The 14,749-nt window shown below is 19.6% G+C and overlaps 2 protein-coding genes across 2 annotated transcripts; both read right to left on the bottom strand.

Annotated features, from left to right (window-relative positions):
* Positions 1 to 4,118: 4,118 nt before the first annotated feature.
* On the bottom strand, positions 4,119 to 5,109 carry MKS88_000336 (fam-l protein; the record flags this gene model as incomplete). Its single annotated transcript, XM_067219307.1, has 2 exons — positions 4,119 to 4,916; positions 5,020 to 5,109. The coding sequence occupies 2 exons, from the start codon at positions 5,107 to 5,109 to the stop codon at positions 4,119 to 4,121; spliced, it is 888 nt and encodes a 295-aa protein (XP_067070352.1).
* A 2,880-nt stretch (positions 5,110 to 7,989) lies between these two features.
* Positions 7,990 to 10,549, bottom strand: MKS88_000335 (STP1 protein; the record flags this gene model as incomplete). The annotated part of the gene is made up of 3 exons (XM_067219306.1): positions 7,990 to 9,131; positions 9,390 to 10,398; positions 10,529 to 10,549. The coding sequence occupies 3 exons, from the start codon at positions 10,547 to 10,549 to the stop codon at positions 7,990 to 7,992; spliced, it is 2,172 nt and encodes a 723-aa protein (XP_067070351.1).
* Positions 10,550 to 14,749: the final 4,200 nt, after the last annotated feature.

The following is a 14,749-nucleotide window of genomic DNA, read 5'->3' as shown; positions in this document are numbered from 1 at the left end:
TAGAAGGGTGGTGGAAAACAGCAAATTCTTATGTATTTTTAACATTATTTGGTATACTTATAGTTATATCGATAATTCTGCTTGTAACAGGAATTTTTAATATGTTAAGGAATAATGAAAAATATAGCAAAATTAAATTTATTACTGAGTAAAATGGATAATAGTAAACGTATATTTTTGTGTAATTCAGTCTTTGATTTTAAGTAAAACCTGTAATATATTTAGTTATATTCTTAATAAGCATGCTTAAAATTTCTAATATATTAAAAATTTACATGAGTATAACACGTCTTTTAAATACACAAGAATATAAATATGTTCCATATTTTTTTGTGAATTTGAACTTTTAAAATTTTTCCTATTAGTATTTTAACATATGATTTAAGTATAACTAAAAATACTTATTATAGTAATTATATTTGTACATAAAAATAGATTTCCACGAATAATATATGTCTGTACTTTCAAAATAAATAAATAATAGAATTATTAATATTATTTTTTAGATCTCAGTTAAATTATATTTTAACTAACAATTACTGTCTTCTATTATGTAAATTGTTTTATTCTAAAATTATTATTTGTTAATGTAATTAAAGAAAATATATGATTTGTTTTAAGTTAAAAATAAATATGTTTTGTTTAGTATATAATAAAAATATGTGAGCACGCGATTTTACATTGTCATATATATAAAGTTATATTTTTACACAAAAACTTTATTATTATTTATTTTATATAATATTTTATGAGCTGTATGTAGGAAAATATATTTATGTAAAAAATATTCTTATAAGTCTTTTGGTGTTTTTCTTATTACATAATTATTAAAATATAAATATATAATAAAATAATATCCTTTTTAAATATGAAAAATTTATGATTGTTTTATAATTTGTGCATTATGAAACTTCGTAATTATTGAAAAGTAAAAACCAATTATTATATTATTAAAATCCCTGATTGTATTGTTGATTCAATTTTTTAAAATTTATTTTAATATATATTATATTGATATTATATAAATATATTATATATTTATTTTATTTTTTATATCATTTAAAGGTTAAATTTGTGAATTAGTGTTAAACAGATATTAATGGGTAATATTTTCATTTTTTTAGAATGTAATAATTAACAATATAATATAAATTAGGAGAATATAAAATTTTTATATCAGATGGAATAATTGAGGTATATAAAATATATATAATTTGTTACTGATAATAAATATAAAAGTAGTTATGTTTTATTGTATGTAGATGTTATAAAGTTATATAATCATTTTTTTAATTTGCTACAGTATTATTGTATGCTTATTGTATTAATATTTTAAAATAATAATACATCTAATTTTGTTTAGTAATTAGAGAAAATAGAATGAGAAAATATAATTAAAGTTTTCAAATTAACAATGATATAACAATAATTTATATAAAAATTTTTATAATTATTGACTAGTAAAATAAATTATAATTCATGTTTAGATTAAACACATTAAGTGTTAATATTTATAAATCACTTAATCACCTATATTTTGTTTATATATTGTATTTTTTTATTTATTATTTCAATGGATGAATATTTATAGAACAAGATATCTATCCAAGCATTTGTAATGATAGTTTTATAATAGATACATATATACTTCATAGACAAAGTATGTTTTTCTATTAATATAAATATTATTAATTTATGTTGAGTTAGATATTTCAAAAATTATATATAATATCTTTATAATTTCTTTGCTATTAGTTTAATATATCCTAAATTTATTATATATATAATGTAACAGAATTGCTGAATTAATAATAATTAAATATATATTTTATGGATAATATATCTTATAAGTTATATTTTTGTGTAATTTAGTTAATTTTTTATTTTTTCATATGCTTTGTGTAGCATTATTATATTACTCTATTATTATGGTGAGAATTATATGCATATTTTATTGTCTACTAAATAACTATGGTATATAGTTCTAATTATGCAGATTTTATTTAAGTGTTATTATAAATTCAATTATTTAAAAGTTTTTTAAAATTATACTAACTTATGTTAATGTATTGAACATTTATGATTACTATTTAATGAAAAATACGGCTGATTAACATATTTTCAAGGTTCCGTTTTATTGTATTTATTGCGTGCGTAATTAAAATGTAAAATTTGAAACTTAAGCACAGAATCCTAAGCATAAAATCTAAATAATGAAACCATGAAACGTAACATCTTTAGTAGTTAAATAGAGGCAAATTTTATAAATGTTTTAATATTTATTTTTAGATATAACACTTGTTTGATTTACCTTTATGTTTTTTCTAATTCAAAGCTTCTTATTCATTTAGCTATAAATTCCATTGTTTATTATTTTTCCTTTTCTTAACAAAGGAATACTTCTATTAATTAAATAAAAGAGTTTATCCATTTTTACTTCTTTTTGTAGTCTCGAAATATTAATGTAGATAGGATTTTTGTAAATTATCTACTAATTTTTCCATTGTTTTGCTTTTTTATGAATAGTTTTCAAGTTATCAGTCAATTTTTCAATAAGAATATATAAACGTTATCATTGTAGTCCATTCTCATAGAATATCATCTATCTCACGTATTATATTCTTAATATTTGACATGTATATAAGTGAATTTAAGATATGTATGTTTTGTCTACGAACATATTTCTATATATGTTAAATTATATAATTTTTAATTTTTCGTTAATATGGAATATTGAGTTACAATATATGTTGATAATGCCAAAAAAAAGGGAAAATTAGTAACTTTTGTTTTTTGTTATTAAAAATTAAACAAAAAAAAGGATATATATTTGTATGTAAAGAGGTAATACAATGAAATATATTTTTAAAGGGATACTTTATTAGAAGAAATGAAGAAAAAAGGAAATAATAAAATTTTAGATAATATATTAACTCTGCGACTGTAGAAAAAAAAAAATATATTTAATTGAAAACCATCTTCCAGAAGTATAATAAATAAAATAAATATAAAAATGTACTAGAAAGTATTTAAATATTTTAATCCTTTATAATAATAGTTAAATATATAAAGTGTAATTCTTTCAATTTATGTTATATAAAATAATACAAAAACTTCATACATATAATTTTGAATAATATTATTAAATGTCATAATGTTGCACATTATGATTAAAAATGATTATTAAATCTTATTTATCTAATAAAAATATAATAACCTTTAAGTCAATAAATTGAGGGTAATTTATATATATACTTTTACAAATTAAACAAAGCTCATGTTATATAGTGCAAAGTACGCTTTTTTTTTATTCAATTTTTTTTTAATATTAATGAAATAAAAAAATTTATTCAAATGTGGATTTATATACTCATTTTTTTTAATATTAACTGTAGAATGAAATGTTTATATTCTCACTAATAAATTTAAATATAAAGAAAAGTGTTTAATTATATGAGATATACTAATTATAGAAGTATGATTATGATATATGGAAATAAATATAGTAATAACTATGAATTATCTGTGTAATAAAAACACATAATGGTATATATGATTATAAATATTAAATTATTTTTATGACTTACAAGAAAAAAACAAAAGTACTTTTTTAAAATATTATATTTTACATATACTAAATAAATTCAATAACAAAAAAAAAATGTAAAAAAGTAAACACTATTTAAACACAAATACAATAAATGCTAATAAATTTAAAAATAAATAGTGATTTTTTATTTAGGTTTCTAAAATTACATTTACCATTATATAAGTATTCTATGTTTTGAGTTAATGTGATTTTTCAAATGTAAACACTACTCTTTTCAATTTTTGTTTTCAGTGATCCAGCTTTATTTTTATTCTACTTTTTTTTTTTTTAGAATAGCCATCTTCTTCCTTTAAGAAAAATATAAGATATTCACTTAACATGACCCTATAATGAAAAATAGTTAACTTATAAATCTCTATTTTATATATTTTCCATTATGCATATTTGTCTGTCTCCTAGCTTTCATTTGTGCATGATAAAATATCTACCTTGTAAATTAAATAGAAGAAAATTTTGTAATTACATTCCGTTCATTTTTATATAATATTTATTATTTTTATTCACAAGTCTATTTCATCTTTTTTTCTATAATCCACCAATTCCAGTATTTATTTTCTATCCAATTTATATAAAAGGATGTTAACCAATTATTATAAGCCCCCGTAGTTTTTTTGCACCACTGTGTCAACGCTGAGTTTTTATAATCTACATATTTTTTTTTAAAACGCTTAATTAAACGGTCCCACTGTTTCTTTTCATTTTTTTTTCTTTTTACCCAATATAAATAGGCTGAAACTTTTATATTAATATCTGGATCTTCATATAATGCTTTTTCATTCCAACGTATCCAATAAAGCGCTTCGTAATATCTATTTGGATCTGAATTCCATTCACATTTCTTCCTTTTACTCCAGTTAGTCAATTTGGATGTCATAATTTTATTGTAGGCGGACACATTTATATTTTCGTTGAACCAACTTTCAAAATCTGATATTATATAATCTAATCCACGTGTTCTGAACCACTCTATCCATTCATCGTCACTCCAGTTAGAACATACATCATAAAGATCTGACTGATATTCTTCGTGCATTCTGGGATTATAATGCGACCATTTTTCCTCTAATCTGTTCAAAAAATTATTAAATGCTTCATTTTTGTTTTTTAACAAAGCAGCATGTTCCTTTTCAAAATCTTCTATCATTTCTTTTTCCTGTTTCCTCAACCATAATTCCCAATCAAATGTTTTACGTGATTCTTCTGATAGAATGTTTTTCTCTATTGTTTGTCTTAAATATGCTATTGGCATATCTTCAGAAGTAGTATAAGATTTACAAAGTGCAGGTTTTGTTTTTCCACTACATATCTAAATAAAATATAAAAAAGAATATATGTTTTTTATATTAACATAATTTTTAAATAGAATTAACTAAAATTTAAATATATTTATTTGAAATATTTTATATTACCCCACTAAAGCAACCATTAACACTTTCAGAGGTAGAAGATAATTTAAATATAACAGCGGAAGCTGATACAAAAAAGAGTATTGATTTCATCTTAAATATTTTATAGTTTTATTTTATATTATTTATTTTTCAATATAATATATTAAATTACAAAAGCATGAACTCTAAAATAATAAGTATAAAAATAACGCGGAACATGAGAAAATGGTTTACAAAAAGTATTTAAATTACTATTTAAAAAAAAATAATAAAATAAAAATTTTTCAATGAAAAAAATATGGATCCAAAAAATTAAGTATTATAATTTTTATAATAAGGTTAAAGCAATTCTATAGAGAAACACCTATATTTACTTAAATGCAATTAAATATTTATTTATTTACCTGTGTCAAATTACATTATTTTAATAATAATTAATTATTTTTTTTATTATTGTTTTTTTAAATATTTAATTTTAAAATCTAAATAATAATAAAATATAGGATTATTGTAAAACTTAAACTAAACATGTATATGTATATATATATTTATATATAGATATAGATAGAAAGATAAAATTTCAAGCGTTATAATAAGTAATTCAATTCGTTACTTTTTAACATATAAGTATATCATCAATATTATCCATATATGTTTTATTAATAAATACCTTACCTCTTTATTAACATTCTTGTTATTATAATTTTTTTTTTTTATGAAAATATTATTCTGCGTAATTATGTGAATATAATAAATATAATAATTTATAAATGAAGATAAAAATTAAATTAGAAAAAAATACAAAAAAATAAAAATTACAATATTGAATTTATACTTAAATTATGTTTAAACATAATTGACAATTATACAGAGAATAATAATAAGGAATTAAAAAAAAACTTTTTAACATTTAAAATGGATTATATTTTCCTTAGGTTTTTTTACACTTTTTTTCAAAAATTTAATTACATTATTTTAGGAGTTTTTTTAATTTTGTTTTTTATTTTTCTAATCGTTCTATTATTTTCTGAATTTATTTTATGTAGTATATATATTCTTCTTAGTTTTTTATTTTTATTCTCTTTTTACTTTATATCTTAATTTTTTAAACTTTGCTAATTATTGTTTCATTTTTTTATTTTATTTTTTGCTTCATATTTTATATTTTTTGTCCAATTTTTTTTTATTAATAAACGAAGTTCTGTAAAATAAATTATGATGTTTGCCATTATTTTTGACACAATTTGTTTAATTAATAGACAAATTATTTACATATTTTTATTATTTTATTTTTTTACTGATTAAATATTTCTGATATTAAAAGATAAGAATAAATATAATGAAATATCCTAAGAAAAAATTATTATATATCTCTTTGTTTGGTATGAATTTTAATAATTCTAAAGAAAACGGAATAACAATTTGCTTGTATAATTTTTTACTATTATACTTTAATAACAAAAATATTATTTGTTATATTAATAAAATTTTATAATAAAATCTTTTTTTATTTATTAATATATTGTAAGAATTGTAATATTATATAATTTTAATTAATATTTTTAGAATATTTTTAAAAAATATTTAAAAAAAAAAATTTTCTAATAGGAAGTAAAATATTATAAAAAATATGGGTACCAAACTTTTTATGGTTGTTGAAATATGCACAAGAAGGTAAAAAGGGATTTATATTTTAAAAGGAAAAATTAACTTATTAAATGTGAAAGTGAGTATTTAGTTAAAAATTAATTAATATCATGTTGTAGTGAGGACAGAAAATGATAATATCATAAAATATATTTATATAACATAGCATAGCATGGCAAATGAATAATAATATTGCAAAATGGATTTGATATATCATTTCCATGATTTACTATAAAGTTGTTATTTTTAATGATATTTTATAAGTCATTAATAATAATTATTTTACATTTTAGCAATTTATAAGTAATACAATAAATAATACAATCCTTTAGAAATATTATTATATAACACCTCCTAATTGAGAATGGCTCCCACAGTTGTAGTAAAATATAAAGCAAAATGATTTATGCTATCTTTTTCCTATTTTCCTATGAATGGAAAAACATTCTTTTTATCAATATATATGTGAATGTGTTTCGTTTATTATGCCATATATATTATGGATAAAATGAATTTCGTCATTAAGAAATAAAATTTTTAAATATAATTTTTTAATTTGGAGAAAAATAAATAATTTAAAAGAACACAAATATATCTAATAGATAAATGTTTAAAGATATACAATAAATGAACGCTATTAATATGCAAACATCAATTAACTCATATCAGATTAAGATGTTTTCATTAAGTACATAGCATACATTTTTCTATAATGTAACTTATAATATAAATTTTCCGTAAATTATCATTATGTTTTCATAAGTAGTTTTTTTCCTTTTTTTTTTTTATGAACAAAATCTTTATATAAATTAAAACATAAAACGGTCGAACTATGGGAATGTAAAAAAGATACAAATAAATATATTTCTAAATGGGAAAATAACTACATATTATGAAGTAATAGGATAAAATAGAATTACAGAAATTTTTGTAATTATATTGTATTAATTCAAGAATAGTGTTACAATTTATTTATTTTGTTTTGTTTCCTTATTCCAAATTATAATTTTTTCCAAGTTTAACATTTTCGGAAAATATTAATATTAACTGCATTTTTGTATAGGTATATTAATATCTTAGTACTTTTATTGAAGCAAGTATTAATATATTGTTTTAATGGATAATATTACAGAAATAAAGAACGTATATATAATTGTAATATATTTGAAGTGCTTCAATTTCAAACTTCATATTTAATGATTTTTTATTTCTTTTTATTACTTATTACTTTATATTCATTTTCTTTATTTTTTAGAGACATTACAAAATTTAAATAATATATTTCATTAACAGACTTTTTTCTTATATATCATCTAGATGTATTTTGGATGTATACCTATAAATTTATAATATCTGTTTTTCTTCTATTTCATCAGATTTGTCTAGTGCCCCATAGTTAACTACAGAATTTCTATATACGTTATCTTCTCTTATCAAGTTTTCTATCTCATTCCTGAAACTATCATTTCCTATATGAGCATGGATTTCTTTATTTTGTATATATCCTAAATCATTGCTGTTATATTCAATTATATTTTCTGTAATTTCTGGCATTTTATCTGAACTTAATCTTTTTTTCAGTTCATTTAAGGAACTATCGAAATATGATTTCTTATTTTGAAAGTTCACCTCCTTTTTACATTCTTCTAATATCGTCATAAAAACTAGAATACATAGCTTTCTTACTAATTTTCGTTTTGCATATTTATAGAATTCTTCATAATTTTCCTTGATTTGGAATTCTTCTATATTCATTAATGATACATAATTTTTAGTATCTTCATTTAGATATTCATCTGATATATTGTGAAAATCCTCTGAGGATTCATTGAAGCATTCATGTTCCAAATATTGCTCTATAATAGTACCCTTTTTTGATATCCATTGTTTCCATATATCTTTTTCTCTTTCTAAAAATAGAACTTTGTGATTTTCATTAGAAGATTTTATTTTTAATTTTACCATTTCTTGCATATAAGCTAGTTCTTTTTTCCATTCATTTTTTAAATTATTAAACCAATCCTGTTTTTTCAATTTTTCAGAAATATATCTATGCCTTTCTATCCATTTATTCCATAGAATATTTTGTTTTGTAATATCATTGCTACTTTTAATATTTTCTGTTATTAAATTATCATTTTTTAAATTAGGATAGGCATTATATTCCTTTTTTGTGAACTCATCTATGCATATTTTTAAGAATTCTTCTTTGTTGTTTTCCCATTCTTCATTTCTGCATACTTCGAGTACTTCCATATGTACTTCTATTATGGTTTTGGATCTGTCTTTTTTTCGATTTGGCAAGTTTATATTTTTTTTAAATTCATTTATTTTAATTTTTTTTACGATTTCTTTTTCATCATATATTGGGTGTTCTAAATGATCATCTGTTAAAAACTTACTTTTGTTTTTAGAAAATGAAGGTAATAGTAATCTCAAGAATTTCACGTGCCTTCGTTTTATTTTTTTTTTTTTTTTAATCATTCCTATTAAAGCGTACTATAAAAAAAAAATTTCTTATATAATAAATTATTACAGTAATAAAATTTTTATATTATTTTAAAATTTTAATTTTTATTTTACTTTAATAAACAGGCATAATAAAATAATAACTATTGAGTTTATTAAAATTGACGATATATTTGTGTTACTCATGTTTTCTGCTGAACCTATAAGAACATTTTAAAAATGTGTATTACTTTTAGCAGTTATATCAAAAGTATTTTATGTAAAATTCTTTGTACCTGGAATTTTAGAGAGTTTAGAACTAAGAGGAAATCTTGATGGAAGAACTGATAAGGTAGGAGATGACGGAGCATTATCAGGAGGAGATTCTTCGCTTTCGGGAACTATTTTTGGTAATGCAGGATCTACTTGTGTTACTTGATATTTATTTTTAGTTCCTGTATTAGGTATTGACGTTTCTTCTTGTGCAGATGATGGGCCTGGAATTTCTTCAGCTACACGTTGCTCATCTAAAAGCTCGAATGACGACGATTCTTGAAGTTGAGTTTGTGAATCATGATAAATCTGCTGTTTAGTCTCATTATCAGTTTCATCTGGAGCATGTGTGCCTTCGTTTTCTGCATGAGGTGTTGATAAATCTTGATCTTTAACTGGAGCTTCCATTTGTGTATCGCTAACCTTTTTCTCAGATACAAAATTACAATTTTTATCTATGTAGGAGGATGAGCATTCAGGAGATTCTTTAAAAGTTTCTTCATCCATTATGTTACATGTGGATTTTTTTTTTGTTTTATAACAATGTTTAAAGAGATTTTTATTTTTTTCAAAGTAAAACTTCCTATCCTCAAGCCATTCCTTATATTCTCTACATTTCATTAAATATTCATTAGTACAATTACTTGGGTAATTTTTTTTTAACGCTTTTATTTGATTCAGATCTGTCCTTCTTTTATCACAGAAATCTTCTTCTTGATATTTTAATTGTAAAATTTCTTTATCTTTTTTCTCTAAAATCATAGGACATCCTCCATGATGATTAGTTAGATTATTATAGTAACGTTTCAACCAATGCTTTAATGCTAGTTCCCACATTGTTTGATTCTCATATCTTGGTGCAACCTTTTTATTAATTAGGTAATCAGCCAATCCTAAGCATTCTTGCCTAAATGTTTGTTTATTTTTCTCATTTTTTAAGGTAGAAGTTTTATTTTGTATATAGTCTTGAATAGCTTTAAATGTGGGTTTTACAACGTAACTCCATACCGTCAAACCGTGGAAAGTCGAATACTAAATTTAAAAGAATTATTAAAAATTATTTAAGGATTAATTTATATCGTAATTGTACTATCATTTTTTTTTATCATAAATAAATAATATATGCAAAAATTTAATCATATTAAAAAGCAGTAAATATTACCGATGTTATACAATTGTCCATAATGATTCTATATTATACTGTAGTTTGTTGTAAATAAAAATATAAAAGAGAAATACAAATTTATATCTTTTATCAATTTAGTATTTTTAAAACTTATATATATTAATTAAAAGAAACTCTTAAATGATCAATTCATAGTAATTCATACGAGAAGTATAATGTAGTTGAATACATTAATATTTATTTTATGGATTTTTTTTTTTTTTTACCTTATATATATCACAACTGTTGATATATTCTAGTAATATTATTATATTAAATCACAGTTAAGTATATATTCTTATAAAAAAACTTCATAATTCTTGTATTGAGAAAACGTTAAATAGCCACCTAAATAAAATTACGTACAAGTAATATCATTAACAAAATATTTACTGTATAAAAATGTTATTAATATACGTAATGAAGTTTTAATTTATTTTTTATTAACACAGATATATGTATATATAAATTTTATTACATTTATTAATATAAATTACACTTTTTATTCTATATTTCCGAAAATATATTATTTATAGTACAAATAATTGTTCGTACTGATCGTTTTCTTTTTATTGTGTTAATTTTATACTTAAGTTTTGTATAAAATATTATGGTGCTATAATTATTATGTTAATATTTTTTTATATTTTCTACATTATATTTGGATTTGAGAATTAAAAATATATAAATTAAATCACATTGTTTCTATAGTTGTGAAAAGTATACATTATTATAATATACATATAACATTTCATATTATGTACATATGAGACACCTAAAAATAAATGATTTATGGTATATAGGTTATGCTATAAGGTAGTTTTAAAAATATACTTCATTATATACATAGATACTTCTCGATATGCCTGTTGTCACTTTTGGATATAAATTATTTAATATTATCTAAATTTTAATTAATAAAATGCATTAGTTATATTAAATAATTAAAATTATTTTGAATACTTATACATAATATGAAAAATTATTAGTACACTCTATAGCGCAACTAATTAAATCATATAATTAAAAAAGGTAAAACAAATGATAACCTTTTAATGAGTAATAATAATATAATTCCGTGTAAATAGAATAATAACTTACATTATTTGATAAACGTACAGTGATATTTCACGATTATTTTTTTGTAAATATTCATAGGTATATTTTAATATGCATATTAAAATAATGCTTTTTAGTTTTAGTTTTTATTCTTCATTTGAGAGATATATGAAAATATATTTTTAACACTATATAAAAATGTTTATTTGGCAGGTAAAATAAATAATATAATATGTTAAATCATAATGCGTTTAAAAAAATTAGTTGGTAAATAAAATTACAGAACAATTTAAACATAACACGAAATTCATTGATTATTCTATCATAATATAAATAAACTATTACATTTTATAATGTTTCATTTGAAATAAAAATATAACGATAAATAATGGTGTGGAAAATAAACGAACAACAAAAAATATATATATTTTAATATAAATTTTTGTAAATAATTACATAAGATAAAAAATTCAGATTTTATATTTATGATTAAAAAATTCTTTATTTAAAGAATTAATGGTTTAATTTTTTTTATTTTTTGAACTTATATTTATGAAAATTGTTTGATTTATTCTTTCTTTTTATTTTAATCCCTTATAGTCTCTCCCATTTTTTTTTTAAATATATTGATTTATAACGATATACATGGGAATATATATAAATAAAATTTATCATTTTTTAGAATGGTATATTTAAATTATTTTATTTGAATACATTATAAATCTGATAAAAATAATACATAAAATAAATATAAATTGTGGTGATATATAGAAACATAAAAGAAAATATAGCTTATTAAAATGTAAGAAAATATGCTGAAAGAAGTGCCTAATAGTTGTTTACAAAAGTATACAACAATATTTTTCTTTTTTTTTTGTTTGTTTTACTCTTTTATAAGTATATTAAAATATATTTTTTTTAATATATTTTTAAATATATTTTTTTAAATATATTATTGATTATATCATATAATCATACATTTTGTGCGTCATAATTAATTTAGATTAGTGAAAAATTAAAATAATATATATTTATATGAATTATTGAATATTTTGTTATACCACTACGATTGTTTTATTTATTTATATATTTGTAAAGCATTTTTTAATATTAAATAAGATATATGGAAAAATTAAATTTTTCATATCAAATAGGCTATTGGAATTCCATTACATATATATATATATATATATATTAATGACGTAGAGCAGGAAGTAACTGGATGTATATATATGATTAATCCAATTTAAGTTTATTAAGTGAATTTAATCAATATATTATAATTTTTTCTTATTTAATATATATAATTACCGAGTACCCTAGCTGACATGTATGATATTATTAAAAGCCTTTAACAATTTAAATTTATAATTTATATTATTTCATAAAAAAAGTTTTCATAATATATATATTATAATAGTGAATACAGCATTAAAAAAAATATAAATGAAAAATATTATTAAAAGAATTATTTTCTGATAAACATCTTTTGATTTTAAGTATAATCTTTTAGTTATATATATAAATATATAGTCGCATCATATTATACAAAACACGTGTTTTTATATATAATTTTATCCATAATTTAATGAGTTTTATTTATTTACATTATCTTAATGTAAAATATATGATATTATAGTAACGTTTTAATTAATACATTTTAATCTTAAGTATTATATATTACTGTTTTATGGGCAATTTATATAACATCATATTGTATGGATTTAGCAAGGATTTTTTAAAATTAGAGTTCTATAATTTATTATGCTTCTTATTATTTTATTATAAGAATAAAATATTATTATGTATGTCTATTTATACATTAAATGATAATATATTCTTACTATTACAAATATTTATGCAATATAATGATAATTCTCTTTATCATCACATCTATAGATAAAGTAACGATTAACAAATTATTATTTTATCCTGTCTATTAATTTTCCATTTATATATAATGTGGATTGTTTCCTACAAGAAGCAGAGTGTATCCTAAAAACGTATATCTTAAACAATAATATGGATATTGGTTATGCATTTAAAATCTATAATTCTTCATATTTTCAATATTTATATCTTATAACTTATATTTTGTCATAAAATATTGGTACATTAATATTTTGTAACTTTTTAAAACTTATTAACAAAGATCTTTATATATGAAATTTTTATAGTTTTGTTAGAATAATTCTCTTAAAATATTATATTTCTGGTAATTATTTTAAAAAAAGTTATTAGAGCCTTTTTTCTTTTTGGTGTTTTTTTAAAACACCTTTCAATTTACTTGTTCAATAATTTGTTTTGTAACTACAAAAGTTATTATTATTGAACTTTTATAAATTAGAGTTATTTACACAATAGTGTTCTATATAGTATGTACTGTGAGTTACATATGTATAATAATTTTCAGAACAGTGATTAGTTCTTTAATCATTTTGTTCATCTAAATATCTCAATATTTTATTTTATTTTTTTATTGATAGCAGTATCATTTTTTAAATGAAGTTAAATAATATTAAAAAATATAGTTATTTGTAAGATATCAATACAACAATAATTTGTTGTAATAGATTATGTGGATTGAAGAGTAGAATTATTATTTTTCGTAGGAATAATGTGTAGTTCAACAAAAAAAAATAAATATGAAAAATAATAGTGTAAATGTTAATGAAATTATTGGAAATTTTAGACAAATTCGTACTACATATTATTGTAATATGTTTATTCTCATGTGTTTGACCGCTAGACTGAATGCCTTATAAGAACAGCAATTCATTAAAACATAGAAGCTTCATACACTTCATTAATAAATTTTATAAGTAGTAACCTATTGCTGTTAGTTATATAATTTTTACAAGTTCCATATTAATATTTGAAAATTTGCAATTTCAAGCAAAAATTATTTATCTCTTGTACAATATATATATATTATTATATCGCAGGTTTGATTTTTCAAAATTCACAAAAAGTCTATGTATTTATTGAATATTATGAACTTTTCGGAAACAGTATAACATATATATTAAAAAAAAAAAGGGGGTGGTTATGAAGTTTTTCTTATTTTAAAATAAAAAATATAAATATAGATAACCTAATTATATCTGTAAACTTACAAATGATATATTAAATTCTATATAAATTGAATATTGAAGTGAA

This window comes from Plasmodium brasilianum (assembly GCF_023973825.1).
Source record: "Plasmodium brasilianum strain Bolivian I chromosome Unknown PB_00_22, whole genome shotgun sequence".
Classification (NCBI taxonomy): Eukaryota; Apicomplexa; class Aconoidasida; order Haemosporida; family Plasmodiidae; genus Plasmodium; species Plasmodium brasilianum.
The sequence above is the reverse complement of the archived record's forward strand: the minus strand, read 5'-3'. Positions and strand labels throughout refer to the sequence as shown.